This window comes from Anguilla anguilla, chromosome 8 (genome assembly GCF_013347855.1).
Source record: "Anguilla anguilla isolate fAngAng1 chromosome 8, fAngAng1.pri, whole genome shotgun sequence".
NCBI classification, from domain to species: Eukaryota; Metazoa; Chordata; class Actinopteri; order Anguilliformes; family Anguillidae; genus Anguilla; species Anguilla anguilla.
In genome coordinates, this window is record NC_049208.1 from 4,343,560 (window position 1) to 4,362,102 (window position 18,543).

Sequence of the window (18,543 nt, forward strand, 5' to 3'; positions counted from 1 at the left end):
CTCCAGGTGAAAAAAGAAAAATCCCTGCTCGCCTGACGTTGGGAGTGCTTCCGCTTGGATGAGAATTCAAATTGACAGCGTTCGCAGTCAGCTCGCGACTGGCAACTGAAACACCCCCTTTTCTCTCCGTGAACGCATCTTTAAATAATTCCCCCTCACTTGTGTAGACTTAGGCTATGTTTTCCGTTATCTGCAAGCGCGCCACCCTGGGGAAAAAAACAACAACACTAATTAACGGGAATCCATACCAAAGCTGACCGACCTGACTCATTCTTCCTTTGTCAGAAAGGCCAGATTATCAACGTTAAACGTCAATGACATCGATTGAGCAACTTGATTGACAACCGTCTCCGTGCGTCGGCAGGGCAGGCAGCCTACTCTCCACCACCCTCCTTTTCTCATTCGTTCTATCCCCTTGCAGCCCAAATTAAGGTACATAAAACACATTACTTCTTCGCCCCTTAGGTCGGTCAAGTCATTTTGCTCAATTTGTTCTTATTTTTGCTTAATTACAATCCACTGCCTGACACGGACCTAGCGGTAGGCTACTCCAGCGAGGCAGTTACAGTATACACTGAATATTACGTTTGTCGCCCCCTTGGACGTGGTACAGTGTATATCTTTCACTATAATGGTGTACTTAGGTTTATCACCAAGTGTAATTCTGCACTTAATTTCTCCCTCGGGAGAGATAGGGGGGAAAACTTGTGTTTACGACAAGGGGAAAGCGCTCCTTTTCTACCTTTATTGAAATGCCATTAGCGATCCAACCGCAGCTAGCCACTTGTGAAAATAGTTTTTAACCGTCACTGGCAGGCCTCGGGGCCACGCGCCCATTACAGTCATTAGTGTTTATTTCCTCCTATAAAACCGATGAAGGGGAAAGTTTTCTCAGTCGTGCGTCGTTACATTTTAAAAGAGAATTGCGACGCGGCGGATAATAACCTTCCCCGGTGCAAGGCGGCTACTCAATCCCGCTCCGCCCTCGCAGCCTTCTTAAACTTTTGTCCGCTCTGGAAGTAGGCTAGTTAAACGGGGGGGTAAAAAAAAGGACAGGAGCTAACGCTAGCACTTACAAGAAACCTAAATCCCAGGACCTTTAAGTTAAAACGATACTTCGTCTACGTTGTAGGACTTTTTGTCTGTTTCTAGGTTATAACAGAGTTCCTGACTCACCGTGATCTTTGAGAACACTGGGGGATCTTAATGATTCGGTGTTAACGCCAGCTTCCTGGTCAAATTCCCCTCAAAGGTTAACTGGCTGGAAAAACCCTTGCGCGGGAGACACGCGCATCTTTTTCACCAGGCACTTACTCACAATTCAATTGAAAGAAGAAAAAAAAACTGACAGAAAAAATCCAGCGAGACATCCTGTATTACACCAGAAACGCGATCAGAGTAATAAACAAGCGACACTCAAAACCGCCCTGTCAAAACTGTTTTGACAGGGACACTGAGACAAGCAGACAAAATTACAAAAGAGACAAACACTCTCGGTTCAAAAAAAAAAAAAGTCAGGTTTTATTCGTGTTTTCTGAACAGCCTACATGTGATAATTGCGTATGAGAATTCAGAATCTCTCTTGTTCGGTGCCAGCTGGGGATCGATCAAATCGGCGTACAACAGCGCCACCACGGCCTGCAGGCACCACAGGGCAACTGCAGCCCGCCTTGATGTGAAATCGCTGGACTGAACGGAGAACTGTCCTTACAATAAGAGCAAGCCGTAAGAATGGTGCACTGTGTGTGTGTGTGTGTTACGCAAAACCCGGGAAAAAGGCCTATTTCCTGTCCTCATTTACCTCTCCAGACGCCAGATCCGTGACACTCACTTTCTCCCCCCCCCCCAACCCAGTAGGCCATGCAAATCTTAAGAGACACACCAGTAACAGTAGTCTTATCACCATAGAGTTGACACCCTAACCTGGCATAGAGACCTTCCCCCAGTCCACAGCTACGCCCATTTCTGCACTGTAGGCTAACTGAGCCCACCACCTGTAGCGCCACTCATTCCCTCTAAGCCACGCCTTGTTTTCGTAAGCCACACCCTTCCCTGGGTCAGTAGCCCAAACACCTCCTCCTCTGCAACTACGGCCCCTACGTTTCTGTAAGATTTGCCCCCTTGTCTGCTCTGTGAGCCCCACCGCCATCCACATAAACCCCACCCACCCACATAAAACCCGCCCACCCTCAGGTAAGCCCTGCCCCTGGCCTGACTCTTTATGCCCGAACACCTCTCTTGTCTCTGCAACTACGGCCCCTACGGTTTCTGTAAGATTTGCCCCACCCCACCCCGTCTGCTCTGGGAGCCCCACCCACATCCACATAAGCCCCACCCATCCCCACACTAAGCCCCGCCCCCCCGGCCACGCTAGGCGGTCTGGGAGGCGTACTGGTGGTGCAGGCTCAGCACGTCCTCCTGGGACACGCGCTCCCAGCCCTCGCTGTGCACGCGGTACAGGTTGACGGTGCCGCCGCTGTAGGCGTCGCGGTAGGTGGCCTGGTAGATGGCGCGGCGGCCCAGCTCGCACGCCTCCTCCACGCTCAGGTCCGGGCGCAGGCCGCTGTCCAGCACGCCGTACGCGTACATGGAGCCCGAGCCCACCGCGAACTGGTCCCCGCAAATACGGTTCCCCTCGGAGTCCACGTAATACAGACCTGCGGGGACACAGACACAGACACAGACACAGACACAGACACAGACACACAGAGTTAACCTCAGTCCATACAGACCTGCAGTGGGAGAAAAAGTTAAAATAAAATAAAAAGTTTGAACCCAGTAATAATATCCACATTAAGTGAAGTATATGGATTCTGGATTTATGGAGAGAGAGAGAGACAGATAGAGCCTGTTGGAGTATCACGGATGCTGCTGCCTGTTTAATGGACTGATTTCCTCGCTCTCGGGAAACCAACACCAGCACAGCCCCCACTATAACACCCCCACTGTACACCTACACCTGTGTGCGTGTGTGAGTGACAAGCAGAAAGAGAGCGAGAGAGAGAAATCGAGCGTGAGTGTGTGAGTGAGTGAGTGAGCAAGTGACAGGCAGACATCGAGCGTGAGTGAGTGTGTGAGTGAGTAAGTGACAGGCAGAAATCGAGCGTGAGTGTGTGTGTGAGTGAGTGAGTAAGTGACAGGCAGAAATCGAGCGTGAGCGAGTGTGAGAGTGAGTAAGTGACCGGCAGAAATCGAGCGTGAGCGAGTGAGTGTGTGAGTGAGTGAGTGAGTAAGTGACAGGCAGAAATCGAGCATGAGCGAGTGTCTGTGTGTGTGTGCGTGTGAGTGACAAAGAGAGAGTGCATTGTACTGTGTTTTACGAAGCTTTGGCAACACATACTGAAATATGTCATGCCAATAAAGCATTTTGAATTGAACTGAATCGAGTTAGAGAGGGAGAAATAGAGCGAGAGTGAATGAGTGAATGTGTGAGTGTGTGACAGGCAGAAAGAGAGCGAGAGAGAGAGGGGAAATGGAGCGAGCATGCAGCTCTCCCCGGCATCACGGCTGCTGCACACATGATCGTCCCAGCTGTGCAAAATCAGGATCGACCACCATCGAGCACATTAAAACCAGGCGAGCACGCAAAACACCCAGTGCACTGCTGATGTGTAGTGTGGCTAATGGGCACCTCAGATCCAGCTGAGAGAGAGAGAGAGAGAGCGAGCGCAGGGGAGGGAGAGAGACAGAAACAGACAGACAGACACACAGAGAGACAGGCAGAGAGAGACAGAAAGAAAGACAGAGAGGGACAGAGAGAAGGAGAGATGCAGCCTCAACACAGGCTCATGTTTCATATGAGACTATGATATGTATTTGTTTTTTTCCCCACTCTCATTATGCTATGTTATTGCTCTTGTTTGTTATTTTTGTAGTGTGGGCTGGGCACCCTTTGGGGCATGAGACTTTGAAAAAATAAAAACCTAAACCATATCAGAAAGGCTCCCCCTACCACCGATAGTTCTGCCCATCCAACAGTCATTGCAGTGTGTGTGTGTGTGTGTGTATGATTCTGTATAAGTCAGTGGCGGGGGGGGGGGGGGGCAGTAATTCTGATAAAGCATCCTTGACTGTTCTATACATCAAACACACACATACGTGCAAGTGTACACTCACGCACATTTTGGGGGGGGGAGACCATAGTTCTTAAGAGTGGCCTCTCTCCCGTCTGTCCTGTACATGAGAGACAGGTACGCATACACACACTCGTGCACCTCCATTGATTCCGGTGACATTAAGTTCCAATGAGCGTTCGTCAGCCTTGGATAAACTCATTGGCCAAATGGGAAATCAATGGGGTGTCTTCATCAGCACATTAGCAGGGGCGACCTCCCTGACCCCTACAAACAGCAGCCTCACTGGGGAGGGGGGGGGGCCAGGGCTGACCCATTATCCACCAACCCCCCCCAAGTACGCACAACACACTGGGAGGAGCATATTCTTGTTACCGTGACACCGACGGATCTCATTCTGATCCACCCTGACTCAAGCAGCTCATTTCTCATTGGTCGGTCATTCAAAGAGAAACGCCCTATCACGTGCTGATTGGGCGGGCAGATTTACGGCTTCTTTCGATTGCACCGCACTCAGCACAGACGGGTCCAGTCTTATCCAAAAATGGCTGGTGTGGGGGGGGGGGGGGGGTTTGCTTTAGCAACAGCATCACAACACAATAATTCGACAGATCACCTAATCATGGTCTTCGATCAAGACATCGAGAGGTAGAATCAAGCACCTTAGCGTTGGGCTAAAACAAAAAACCTGCCCAGTCAATCAAGAAAGGGCCCACCAGCACACCCCTGCCTTAGTGCACCATCTAAGGTTGCATCACTGGTTTCACCAGGCCATTACACAGCCGGTAAGAGAGAGAACACCAGAGGTAAGCCACGCCCAGCAAGTCAGTGACAGCCAATCAGGTCGGTTGACGAACCGGAGAGGGTGGAGCTTCAGACTGACGCTCTCAGGACCTACAGATATACTATCTCAGGACCACCTATGCCCTCAGGACAGGAAGCTAAGTCTCAAAGAGGGAAAAAATAAATATAATAACACGCAACTGTTGCACTGAAGTTTAATTTACACCAACTGGTCCACAGTTGTTCTCCCATTCTCACAGCCAAACAGTGATAGAGAGAATGTAACTGGAGTGAGAAATAATTTGAATCGGCGCATGCCCCCATCATATCTGTTTGCTAGCCAAACCGCTAGCTACAATAAATAAAGAACGCTAACATTGGCTGGCAAGCCAACTCGGCTTCACTACAAACACAGCTGGCAAGGCGTCCCAATTTAACAGCGGTAACAGCAACAGTAACGCAGCCGCACCAGCAATTGCACGCGCCTACTTATTAAGTCCAACTCGGTGTGGCCAACAGCGGCCTTTGCTGGCTGACCGTATGCTAATAGCCGTATGCTAATAGCCGGTATACGCTAGCCGCCTCGGGCTAGCGTATAACGGCTATTAGCATACGGCTATTAGCATACGGCTATTAGCATACGGTTATAGCTGCGCGGTCGTATGCCGCACAGGCTGCAGAGCAGCCCGCGGCGTTCCTCGCGGCGCTAATCAGTCCAAAATAGGCACGCGGTAAGGATGGCGCCTCCCTCGGGCCGGTTAATAATGCAGCCTCCCCGGCCGCGAAGCCACGAACCCGCTCGGGCCGGTTAGCGGAAGACGGCGGAGACGGGCTGCGGCGCAATAGCGGGCGCGCCGCCCCGGCAGGCCGGGCCAGCGTAAATAGCGCTGTCGGAGCCCGGTGAATAATAAATGCGCCTGGTTAATTATTAACGGCGGGCTAACCCGTCTCTGGGCACCGCTGCTCCTCAGACGCCCCTCCAGCGGCGCCGGGACTAAACGAGACGTGCGCGGGTGCGGCGGCTGAGACTAACGCGCACGCCTCTCATGCATAATTCTATAATCTACTAAATAAAAATAAACCCCTAGACACCTAACCCCCTAATTGCTCCCAACGAGCTGGCTGGCGCCTTGCGTGGCTGCCTTTCGCTGCTGGCGTGCCAGTGTGTGTGTGTGTGTGTGTGTGTGTGTGTGTGAAGTGAGAGAGAGTGTGTGTGTGTGTGGGGGGGGGGGGGGGGGGGGGGCGCCCACAGCCTGGGATCAAACCCCCCAAACCCCAACCAGCGCCAACTGTGGCCGGTAGCGTTGCTCACGGTTACAGAGGGTTCAGTCACCAGGCAACAGGCAAACTCCACACAGAAAGGCCCCCGTCGGGATGCGAACTCGCAACCTCCTCGCTGTGAGGAGGCAGTGTTGCTCACGGCACCCCCGTGCCCCCCCCCCCCCCCCAAATCATAGCAAAGGGGCTGGATACGAGTGCTGAATTGGCCATTCCAAATTCGGATAAAAAGGGGGGCGCAGGGCATAAGGGAAAAAAAAACAAAGACATGACAAGCGCACAAGCAGGACTGTATCATTCCATCTGTCCCTATGACGAGAGCAGAGGCTCATTCAGCCAAACTGCACCTCGCCTTATTCATTATAGCATGACAACTCACCGTTCGAAAAGCAACCGACAATTAGAGATGGAACGAAAAACACACAAGAAAAAAAGGCTCTTAAAACTTGAAACTTGTTCTTTAAAAAGAATTAAGAAAAGATTCAAGAGAATTACATGTTATAAACTTCTTTTTCTTTCCTTTTTTTTAAGGTGGATCTCATTAGCATGCATATCTACTCCGGAGCGTTTTAAAACACATTACCAAAACAAACCATGATGAACAGTTTTATGGCAGTCATTACAGCAAACAATCCTAAATGGCATAACCAGCCATTTACAACATGACAAAGAGCATATTTTAATGTAACTGACTGAATGGAAGCAACAAAAATGACTGCCAAACGTTAAGGGATGACAGATCGCTGAATCATTAGCAACAGAAACGGGGATCAGAAGCAAACCGTTTAAAAAGCATAAAATGACAGATGGCGTCAAAGTTATTTTTTGTTTTTTTTCTTTTCTTGTCCAAGCCTCTTAACCCGAGAGGCCTCAGCGACGGGCAGTCCTGAGACAGAGACAGGAAGGAGAACCGGGCCCTCCGTAACCAAGGGGCCTCCGTAACCGGGGCGGACCTCCGTAACCGGGGCGAGCCTCCGTAACCGGGGCAGCCTCCGTAACCAAGGGGCATCCGTAACCAGGGCGGCCTCCGTAACCAAGGGGCCTCCGTAACCGGGGCGAGCCTCCGTAACCGGGGCGGGCCTCCGTAACCGGGGCGGCCTCCGTAACCGGGGCGGCCTCCGTAACCGGGGCGGCCTCCGTAACCGGGGCGGGCCTTCGTAACCAAGGGGCCTCCGTAACCGGGGCGAGCCTCCGTAACCAAGGGGCCTCCGTAAGCAGGGTGGCCTCCGTAACCAAGGGGCCTCCATAACCGGGGGGACCTCCGTAACCGGGGCGGACCTCCGTAACCGGGGCGGACCTCCGTAACCGGGGCGGGCCTCCGTAACCGGGGCGAGCCTCCGTAACCGGGGCGGCCTCCGTAACCAAGGGGCCTCCGTAAGCAGGGTGGCCTCCGTAACCAAGGGGCCTCCATAACCGGGGGGACCTCCGTAACCGGGGCGGACCTCCGTAACCGGGGCGGACCTCCGTAACCGGGGCGGGCCTCCGTAACCGGGGCGAGCCTCCGTAACCGGGGCGGCCTCCGTAACCAAGGGGCCTCCGTAAGCAGGGTGGCCTCCGTAACCAAGGGGCCTCCGTAACCGGAGGGACCACTGTAACCGGGGCGGCCTCCGTAACCGGGGCGGGCCTCCGTAACCGGGGCGGGCCTCCGTAACCGGGGCAACCTCTGTATAGGCGGCAGTGTAGTATGATGGATAAGGAGCTGGTCTTGTAACCTAAAGGGACACTGCGGTTGCACCCTTGAGCGAGGTACTTAACCTGCATTGCTTCAGTATAAATCCAGCTGTATGAATGGATGCAAATGTAAATGCTATTGTAAGAGTTGTGCAAGTCGCTCTGGATAAGAGCGTCTGCTAAATGCCTGTAATGTAATGTAACCGCCACTCAAAGTGACAGACAGCTCACAAATCCAATCAGCAAGCGTGTAGAGTGTGTGGAGACCGGCCCACGCGTGACACAGCACAGCTAGGTACGGCTCTGAAGTGGCCGCGCTGTTGTGACTTAATTAGTTTCTGCTCCTAATTGGCAGGCTGATTAACGCTTTGAAGCCCTGAGGTACTTCGTCAGCAGAGCGGGCCGGTGTGTCCGACAACCTTAATGAGATTTCTGCTTAATTTAGAGTCGAGTAAATCCAACGCCGCACCAAACCCCCCCCCGCCTCGCCGATGAGGCCCACCGAGACATGGAGCTCGCGGCCGGTTAACGGAACAGGGCCGCAAAAGCCCCGCCCACCTCCCGCCACAAAATGCATGGAACCCCCACGGCCTGTCCGAAACCCCCCCCCCCCCCCCCCCCCCCCCCGGCCATCGCTCAACGCGACGGTGCGGTCGCTACCGTGGCACTGCGACCCGCTCCTTAAATGTGCAGTTCACGCCTCATGCCCTGCTGCTAGCTGGGTCAACTCTGCCGGGAGTTACAGTGCACTGCTCCCCCCGGTGGCAGGCACAGGTAACGGCACCACAAGTGCGACTCGTGCGCCTAAAGGGTGAAGCCACGCAATCCTCGGGAGTCACAGCTCTAGCGCTGCACTGCCCCCTGTGTGTGGGGGGAGGGAACAGCACCCACGTGCAGCGCACTCCAACTGCAGTGGTCAGTATTTCAGTCAAACCTATGCATGTCCCATTTTTATTTTGCCTTAATTAAATGGACAACACTCACCATTTTATTTGCCTACAAAAAGCCAATTTGTACAAACCTAGAACACACAAATGAACACACGCAGGCATGCACAAACGCAAACACACACACCTCACCAGGTTAACATTCTCACAGAATTTCCTTACCCAGGCAAACTCCCCAAAGTAAAAACCCAATAAAAACTGGAGCACTCCAATCAGTTGCAGGAATGAGACTTAGTAGAACGAGAGAAAAATAAGCCAAAACACCAGCGTAGGCACCGGGGGAAAACAAGTCAGCAGTGTTCTTAATTAAACACGTGAAACAAGGCCAGCCCTGTTACAGCTTTCCTGCTAAAATGAAATCTCATTCTGTATCATACAGACGCATTGTGAAATAAACAGAAAAGGTTTATTCCTAGTGCATCATGAAAATATGGCCAATGAGTGTAAACATAATATTTCAAAATATTCACGTGTAATCAAGAATAGCGCAAACTCTTTTTCCATGTTACCTACGATGGGAGTTACTCAATAATAAACTCTAGTTATCAAACCAGTCACAATTTAACTACACAGGCATAGCTGCAGCTTAATTAAAGTGTAACCAGTGAATAAACCTCTCAGAAGGCAAGCGTTTCGGATCTATGCGTTTGGACACAGCAGAGCCCAGGGGTCTGAATGAGGAACTCTCTCTGTCTCCCGGCTTAAATTGTTAATGATGTAATGTTTATGTCCTCGCTCACTTCTGCTTCTCACCTTTTCTGTCCAGGAATACTGCGGAATCAATACGGGGAACCACAACTGCATCCATAAATGTTATTTATTTATGTATTCACGGTTATGATTAATTTAGGTTATCATCATTTTATTGCTATTTTACATGTTTGTGTACTTTATTGTCCTTTTGTGTTTTACTGTTAGTTTTACCTACTCATTTATCTTTCTGTAAAGCACATTGATTGGCACTTTCTGTTCGAAATTAGCTATATAAAGTTTATTATTATTATTATTATCCATTTACACGCATTTGTTGTTTTGTGTGTGTGTGTACATATGTATATGTACTTTGTACACACTTCTCCTGTGACTCAACGGTGAACATTTGGACATACAACTCCCTCCTTACATTGATCGTCTAAACTGGGTTGGACAACTCCGCTCCTGGAGGACTAGTCTGCCAGCTGGTTTTTGTTGCAATCAGTTACTTTAGTTTCAGTTTTCTGACAGCTCTATAAACTACGCTGGTTTACTCCAGTACTTGAGCATGGTAAAACCCCTAGGCAGTTTGTGGCTGGAGCTGGTGCTCATGCAATTGTCCGATCAATATATGATTTGAGCTAATTAAATAATTAAGAGCAGTAGTCAGCACAAAATCCTGAAATGTATTGGCCCTAGTTGTGAATGCCGGGTCTAAACTCTAAAAGAATAACCAGCAGCAACAAACGGTCAGGCAATTTATCCCGATTGTTTTGAATTAAGTTTTACACATGGATCTACTTTTTCAGTGCCCTGGTTTTAACTAACCTTATATTGCCTGGGTGAGGAAATTATTTATTGATAATGGCCCTGTCTGATTCAAGGACCTCGCAACAGCTCTTAGAGCAGCTAATCGCGATCCTCGTTCTGGAGAGCCGCAGGGTCTGCTGGTTTTTGTTTAGTTTTTTTTCGCCTAAAAATCAGCAACCGACTCAGACCCAATAAACCAGGTGACCTGAGACAGCCTTGTAATCACCTGCTTTCGCTGAGTAATTGTGGTGCTTCTCAAGTGCTTAGGAAAAGCAAAAGCCAGCAAACCCTCCAGTAGGAATTAGCACGTTAGCCAGCAAATTTGTCTACCTCGCCTTTAGCTGTAGTTACATATAGGATTGCATGTTGCCAACTTAATGGCCTGCCATGTGTAATGGATGTTAAATTATAGCCACGCACGTAATCCATGTAGCGCCATCAACGTCTGACTAGCTAGCCAGTCAGTGGCGGAACTTGAAAGTTTTAAGTAGGTTTAATAAATAATTTTCAAAATTCGCACATATTAGCCTCATTTCCAGGAAGGTTAGCATGATCTGTTGTGCCATCTACATTTCAGCTCCAAGGTGCTGGGTGGGTCCTCTCACTGCGGAAAGGCTGGATACCGATCTGTGGTTGCTAGGCTGGATACCTGTCTGTGGTTGCTAGGCTGGATACCGGTCTGTGGTTGCCAGGCTGGATACCGGTCTGTGGGTGGGTGCTAGGCTGGATACCGGTCTGTGGTTGCCAGGCTGGATACCGGTCTGTGGTTGCTAGGCTGGATACCTGTCTGTGGTTGCTAGGCTGGATACCGGTCTGTGGTTGCCAGGCTGGATACCGGTCTGTGGGTGGGTGCTAGGCTCGATACCGGTCAGTGGTTGCTAGGCCTTTATTAACTACTAGCTCCTTAGGGATGAGCTGGCCCAGTGTTTCCCATACAGTGGCTTTATTTGGGGGCAACCTGCCAAAATAGACTTACCCCGATCCAAAAAGATTTTCTGTCTTTAACATAGGCTCATGGTATTCAAAATTCTGAACAGACAGTTTGCAGTGTTTTTAACACTGAGCTAATATGGCGTTCTGAAAACAGGGAACTAATGGAGTTGCTTAGTCCTTTCTCAAACCACCCCCCCCCCTCCCAATCAGAATCTTAAAACCTCAGGTCTTACCTGATAACCTAGCCCATAACATCATCAAGCAAACATTCCAATCCCCATTTCCTTCATAATACACACAATACATCCCCAGTCTGACTCAAGTGAATCACCCGCAGGTGCACTCAGTTGACCCGAGTAGTCCCGTGGACACACTCAGGCCTACGTACCTGGTCCTCTCTTGTCCCATCCGCAGACCATGGTGCCCATGCTCAGACCCATGCCCTTGTACTGGTACACCATGTTGGCCAGCAGCTTGGAGGCGGCCGCCACGGAGATGCGCTCCTTGTTGCGGAGCTCGTAGATGCGGCACTGACGCGCCAGCAGCCGCTCCCAGAAGCTGCAGTCGGCCGCGCCGCCCGCCATGGTGCCCAGCAGGTACGGGTTGATCTCGATCACCTTCTTCACCGTCTGCGAGGCGATGTAGGAGCCGGCCGTCGCCCGGGAGTCCACGGCCACGATAACGCCATGCTGGAACTGAGTCGTTGAGCAGGAATACCGTTAACTAGCCTGTTTAACTACTCAATACCAGTGAGGGAGGACTAATTACCAGTTCTTCCGCTTAAAACAAAAAGTTTTAATTAACTGTAAAAAAAAATAAAAAAATAAAAATAAAAACAGAAAACTAGTTATCAAGCAAGAAATGTCGTCTGTCGTTTTGCACAACCTGGCTGGCTATCTAGCTCTCTGTGATTAAGTAAACGTTACAGCCGTATCAGAAGGCATTGTGAGAACATATTCGTGTCTTACAGCTAGCTGACACGCAAATCACATTAGCTTTCTTATCTGCCAGCTAGCTAGCTTTGATACATAATTGTGCTAGAGAGAATCCACAGTCTGCTCACATCTGTGAGCAAAAACTGTATTCTCTGGCGTAAATAAACGCGTACCTCCCGGACATTCCGCTAACTACTCTAAGCTAATGGCTAAATTTGGTGATTTCATACTTAGACAGCAAGTTAGCTTAGCAGTCAATTCAAACTGTGACAGTGACTCGACGCTGTAGTTAGCCAAGGATGCGCTAGCAACATTAGCAACCTAGCCAACTCTAGCTACACTATTTACCAGATACAAAGAGCATGAAAAGTTTAACTCCAAGTTAACATTGAACATTAACTTCTTCGCCAACCAAAATGCGTCTCAAACGCGCGTCAAAAGCAATACAATTACAATAACACTCACTTTGAAAGCTAGCGTTGTTGTTCCATGAAGAAACTCGATCCTTCTCTCAGGACCGTCTTCATCCTCAGGAAGAAGAGGATTTTTCACAGCGAAGTTGAGACCATCGCCGGCGGACGTTCCGAAGCCCAGTTCGGTCTGATCCCAGCTAGCACCGAATGCAAAAGGCCGCTCACTACGGAGCGAAAAATCCGCAGACTCACCCCCCAGCACACTAGCGAGCGCCATCTTTGTAATGAATTTGCACGAATGACGCAGTTCCGCCGGTTTTATGAAACTCCTCGCGACAAAACGTGCAGACGGAGGCAGTGCGTCACTAATCTTTCGAAGGTCCACATATGGGCGCCCCCTTTGTCCTTGGTGGTCCTAATTTGATTTTATTGATTTCATGTTAATTTTTCGTTGGTCCTCGTGTAAGAACAAGTCTCTCATTTCTTCTACCTCTTCCCAACTTTTACCCCTCGTCCACCCTTTTCCCCTCCACTTTGTCTTCATTATCTAACGTTCCCTCTTAAAAATGAGACATTTAATTCCTGATGTATAGTTATTTTTTACTGTACACAAACATACATTTTTACAATGAACTTGGAAATAGAATGTAATATAAAGTGTTGGTTACCTACCTACCAACTAACACTTTATATTACATTTCAGCATTTAGCACTCTTATCCAGTAGGGCAGATTGCATTTTTATAAACAATCCACCTACACAGCTGGATTTTTTTTACAGAAAGCCATTCCGCTTAAGTACCCAGGTCAAGGGTATAATGGCAGCTACTGAACCCAAAACTTTTCAGTCCAGTTCTCTAACCAGGATAGTGCTAGTAGCCACACATAAAGAGAACAATAAATGAAACAGTAAAGAAAAATTGGGGGGGAAAGGTGAATAGGAGGCGTATTGGCAAAAAAAAAAAAAAAAAAAACCTTTTAAAGTTAGTAAAAAAAAATTTTTTTTTTATTACAGTTAAATGAGTGGGAATATTCAGTTGGGTTAAGTGTTCTCAGAGAAAGACCACAATTCCCAGAGTTCCACAGGCGGTCTACCATTGGGCAGAAAGTCTATGCCTCACCCCAGCACTCCCCCACATTCTTTTCCCCAACGCTCTACCTCCCCTCTGGCAGCATTTCCCCCAATTTCTCTTCCTCCTACTCCACCTCCTCCTCCTCCTCCTCCTCCCCTCCCTCTCTCCCTCCTCCCCTGCAGCATTTCCCCATTTTCTGTTCCTCCTCCTCATCCTTCCTCCCCTCCCCGTCTCTCCCTCCACCCCTGCAACATTTCCCCCACTTTCTCTTCCTCCTACTCCTCCTCCTGCCTCCTCCCCTCCCTCTCTCTCTCCCTCCTCCTCTCCTCCACCTTCTCCCTCTCTCCCTCCATCTCTCTGTAGTACTCCTCCTTCAGGTCCTCCCTGTCTCTGCGGCGCCACCCGGTGGCGGTGACGTGGTACAGGTCCACGCAGTTGCCGGAGTAGGCGTCGCGGTGGGCGGCTCGGTAAACCGCTTCGCGGGCCAGCCGGCAGGCCTCGGCCACGCCCATCCCCCAGCGCACCCCGCCGTCCAGCACCGAGTACGCGTAGGGCGAGCCGGAGCCCACCGAGAACAGCTCCCCCTGCAGGCGGGTGCCGTCGCTGCACACGTAGTACAGTCGGGGCCCCGTGGGGCCCGAGGGCCCTGGGCTCCTGACTGCACAGCCCGGCCCCTCCAGGACTGTTTCCCCCTCCCCCTCGGCCCCTGGAGCCCTGGTTTCTCCCTCTGTCTTCCCCTCCCCGGCCCCCCCGGCCCCCCCGGCGGGCACCTCTGAACGGCTGCTGGTGCCGAATGGATCGTCCTTTACTACGTCTGTTTCCCAACCCTCCCCCTCAGGTCTGCCCCATCCCATTGGCCTTGTCTCCCTGCCTAGCCCTCTGATTGGCCCTGCCTCTCTCCCTCCTATTCCGACTGACTGTACCTCTCTGCCCCTCCCTCCGATTGGCTCCGTCTCTCTCTCTATCTCTTCCTGTCCCGCTCCATTCCCGTCCATTCTGCTAATCGCCTTCCCCTGTCCCCCGCTCTCCTCCCAACTCCGCCTCCCTCCGCCTCCTCCCTGGCGTCCGCCCCTCCCCTCCTCCTCCTCCTCCTCCTCCCTCCGGTCCTCCTCGCCCTCCCATCCGCACAGCATGGCGGCCACGCACACGTTCGTGCCCTTGAAGGGGTGCAGCATGTGCGAGAGCAGCTTGGCGGCGCCCCCTACGGACAGCTGGCGGCGGTGCCGGAGCTGGTAGAGGCGGAGCTCGCGGGACAGGATGCACTTCCACAGGATGCAGTCGGCGGCGCTCCCGGATGTGGTCATCAGCAGGCGCCGGTGCACCGGCAGGACCTTCAGGGAGTCCGGGGAGCAGACCAGCCCCCTGCAGCTCGCCCGGGTGTCGCCCGCCGCGATCACCCCGCCCTGGAACGCGAACGCCAGCGTGGTGGTTCCGTGGCACAGCTCGAAAGGCGGGGCGACGGCCTGCAAGGGATTCTGGGAAAGGTGCTCCGGGTCAGGTATGTACAAGCTCAGCGGACCCTCGCCGTCCCTCCCCCTCGCAGTGCTCGGCCCCTCCAACGCTTCCCACACGGTGGAGTGCAGAATGTTGTCACTTGTTGCCATGGAGAGAGAGGCAGGGGTGTTCCACCTGGGGTAGACAGGGCTGTCCCGAAAGCCACACACCTCTTGTAAAGCCATTGGTCAGAATTACAACAACGATAATTTACAGTGTATGGTGTAACCGTTGTGACCTAAATTTATTCTGGACGCTGCTCAACAGAAAACACTGAGTTACAGCAACAGCAACAGCAACCTGTGATAGCGGCCGCACAGCATCACCACACAGACCGCAGCAGATGTCCAATCCTCCCACTGCAGTCAATAAGTGTGCAGGAGCCCCAGTGGATGGCCAATCAGTGTGGAGGAGCCCCAGCGGATGGCCAATCAGTGTGGAGGAGCCCCGGTGGATCTGGTTCAGACCGGTTCTTCCCCCAGAAAGGATGATAGCCGATGAGGCGCAGGTCCCGCTGGGGCGGCTGTGTATCCGTTTCAGTGCGTTTACATCACCCAGTTTTCCCTGCTCTCACCAAATCTGCCCGTGGGAAGAAATGTCCGTGAGCTCCTTTTAATCTTCTGTTCAACAGTCCTGCCCAAGATCCTGTGATTTCCTGTCCTGTTTTTTCCAACAACGCCGCGTGTGAGTCTCTCTCTCTCTCTCTCTCTCTCTCTTTCTCGTTCTGCCTCTCCCCGAAGTCCTGTTGGAAAGGAAGAACGAAATAAACGCTGCTGCCTCCTTATATACCGACTCGGTCAGGCTGGTGCAGGTATGCCGCCTGACATCACCTGCATTAGCGACGCCACGCCTGAAACACGAGGATGAGAGTCGGGAAGCAGACTCCTCCCAGCCCTGCCAAGTGTGGGGGGGGGGGGGGACTCCTGCTGACGCCCCGCGTCCGATACGCTCGCTCAGCGCTCCTGCACACTTTCCCTTTCAGTTCCCCCGAAAAAAACCGCGTCTTTTCCCCCCGAATGCGCCTGGGGGGGGGGGCGGAGGAGGAGGGGGTGATTACTCTCAAACCTGCTGATAGACAGCAAACCTGCTGTGGACAACGATGCAGCTTTTAGTTGCATTCGAGCAGCATGGTCTGTATGATCATGTCTGCAGCTTGAAGATGTCATGTAGTTGTATGGCAATAAATAAATAAATAAATAAATAAATAAATAAATAAGCTCATCATGCAACATTTTGAAGTGCGTGAGAGCATTGACGTTGTCAGATTAGCATTAAAAATAATAATAAAACCCACTTGTCTGGAGATGAAACAGAATGAAGGATTATTTCAAAGGCTGTGGAAGATCAATCAAAAAATTCTTTCAAGTTTTGAAAAAGTCTGATATGTGACACCAGCGTTTCTGCGAGAAGAATCTTAATGTGGACACAGTCTCATTTGCTCAATATTATTTATCATTAGAATGTATGGTGCATTATATACATTTTTTCTCTCTCAAGATGAAGAGGAATTTAAATTCTTCCCACATTAAAGAGCAGAGGGAAATATGCATTAGTCTCGCTCCAGGTGAGTATGTAACAACATGTCTATACATTGTGAATACACAGTGGTACGGTCTCTCCCCTAAGTGAGTATGTCAGTGGTATGGATTCCCTCCTCGGTGAATGTGTAGTGGTATGGCCTCTCCCCTGAGTGAGTATGTCAGTGGTATGGTTTCTCTCCTAGGTGAATATACAGTGGTATGGTCTCTCCCCTGAGTGAGTATGCAGTGGTATGGTTTCTCTCGTAGGTGAATGTGTAGTGGTATGGTCTCTCCCCTAGGTGAATATGCAGTAGCATATTCCCTTGGTGTGTGTGTGTGTGCGCACGCATGTGTGCATGACAGAGAAAGAGAGAGAGAAAGACAGAGAGAGAGAGAGAGAGAGATTGTTTTTGATTTGATGATATCTACCTGTTGTATGTCATGCCAATAGCAAACTAATTGCCCTGAATTTAAACTGAGAGAGACAGAGAAAGAAACAGCAGGGGGTTGGGTTGGCAGGAGAGAAATGTGAGGAACTACAGATGAGAATTTCAGAAAAACAAATGAAGCAACACAATATAGCATCTAACACATCGCAAAAATCAATATGACAAGCCTGCCTGCGTGTAGCTCTGAAGCACAATCAGCAAGCTTCATCTGGGAGCTGTAGTCAGGCTCTCTGTGCCGCGGCATTATTGCTTTCTTTTTTTGTTTTTGGTTTTGTTTTGTCTTGAAAAAACGAATGCGCTCGTAATTGTCGCCATGCATCTCCGTGACAACCGGCGTTGTGATTTCACGCCTCCTTGGGGGGAGACCATTGTGAAGCCGCAGTTACAGAAGCGATCCTCTCGGGGGCACTGAAACAGCCCCTCTTTCTTCCTTAATCGGATTTGTTTATGTCGGCGTGGATTGACTGGCGTTTGGCTGCGCGAGAACGGCGAAGCAAAGGGAGGCTTTGTGCATTTGTGTTGCATAGCAACCTGCAGTCACACTACGGCGTCCGTAGCGCCGTGGGGTCGGAGGTCAGAGCGACGATCCCCCTGACGATGACCGACGACCTCTTTCTGAGAAACAGAGAGAGGGGAGGCAGCTTTAGGGGAGCAACAACGAGGACAACACATTAAAAATAAAAAAAATAAAAAAAATCAATGAAAGCAAAAGCTGTAAAAGGAGGATATTGGAAATGTCTAAACTGCGAGGGGGCGGTTGCTCCTTCTTTTCTATCCTTTTTTTTCTCATCAAACTGTTGCCAAAATTGAGAATCTGAGAGAGAGGAAAGCATGAAGCCGTATTCCCAATGGAAATTCTTTTAACCCTGTAAGTTGTGAGATCACAAATATGTGATTAGAATGTTCTTCACTGAAAGTTCTAATGCTGATGTCACAATCAGCTGCTGGTAACTGAAATCAATGCAGTTCTAGAACAATGACTTGAGAATTTTGAAAGAACTCTAAAACATTTTTTTAAAGCCTACTCTTAAAAGGATATGGAATATTTATTTTTAACCACATCGAGAAAAAAAAAATCATCTTCAGTTTCCGTATGTTGATGAAAGGCATTGTCTTCAGATAGGCTTCCCACAGGCTTCGGGTGGGAGGAAGCACAGGATTAAGTTAACAGAAGCCAACGCCTCCCCCCTTGACCCCACCTCTGCTTCAACCTTTGTGACCGTGTTGTCAGAGCAAGACATCTTGCAGATTTAAATGTGTTTAGGACAGCACAGGTTCGTTTTGTCAGTAGGCAAATTAAAAATAATTTTTTTCTTTCATGCTAATACTGTTAATGTAAAAGGAGTTAGGAGCTCATCTGCAAGCTTTCCCTACAGCAGCTCAAATGAGGCCTTTTTCTATCGTTTCTTGTCGTATCGTACTTACTGTCTTTAGAATATGGCCACTGTGAAACATTGTACGACAACCACTAG

At 50.3% G+C, this 18,543-nt stretch overlaps 2 protein-coding genes across 2 annotated transcripts; both read right to left on the reverse strand.

The window, feature by feature from the left end:
- Nucleotides 1-1,501: 1,501 nt before the first annotated feature.
- On the reverse strand, nt 1,502-12,846 carry psmb5 (proteasome 20S subunit beta 5). Its single transcript, XM_035430367.1, has 3 exons — nt 12,589-12,846; nt 11,577-11,883; nt 1,502-2,657 (listed from the first exon to the last, which is right to left on the reverse strand). The coding sequence occupies exons 1-3, from the start codon at nt 12,811-12,813 to the stop codon at nt 2,371-2,373; spliced, it is 819 nt and encodes a 272-aa protein (XP_035286258.1). The 5' UTR covers nt 12,814-12,846; the 3' UTR covers nt 1,502-2,370.
- Nucleotides 12,847-13,910: 1,064 nt separating this feature from the next.
- On the reverse strand, nt 13,911-15,409 carry LOC118234065 (proteasome subunit beta type-11-like; the record flags this gene model as incomplete). The annotated part of the gene is made up of 2 exons (XM_035430379.1): nt 14,703-15,409; nt 13,911-14,432 (listed from the first exon to the last, which is right to left on the reverse strand). Coding segments are annotated over exons 1-2 (1,107 nt in total), but the record flags the coding sequence as incomplete, so codon positions are not given.
- Nucleotides 15,410-18,543: the final 3,134 nt, after the last annotated feature.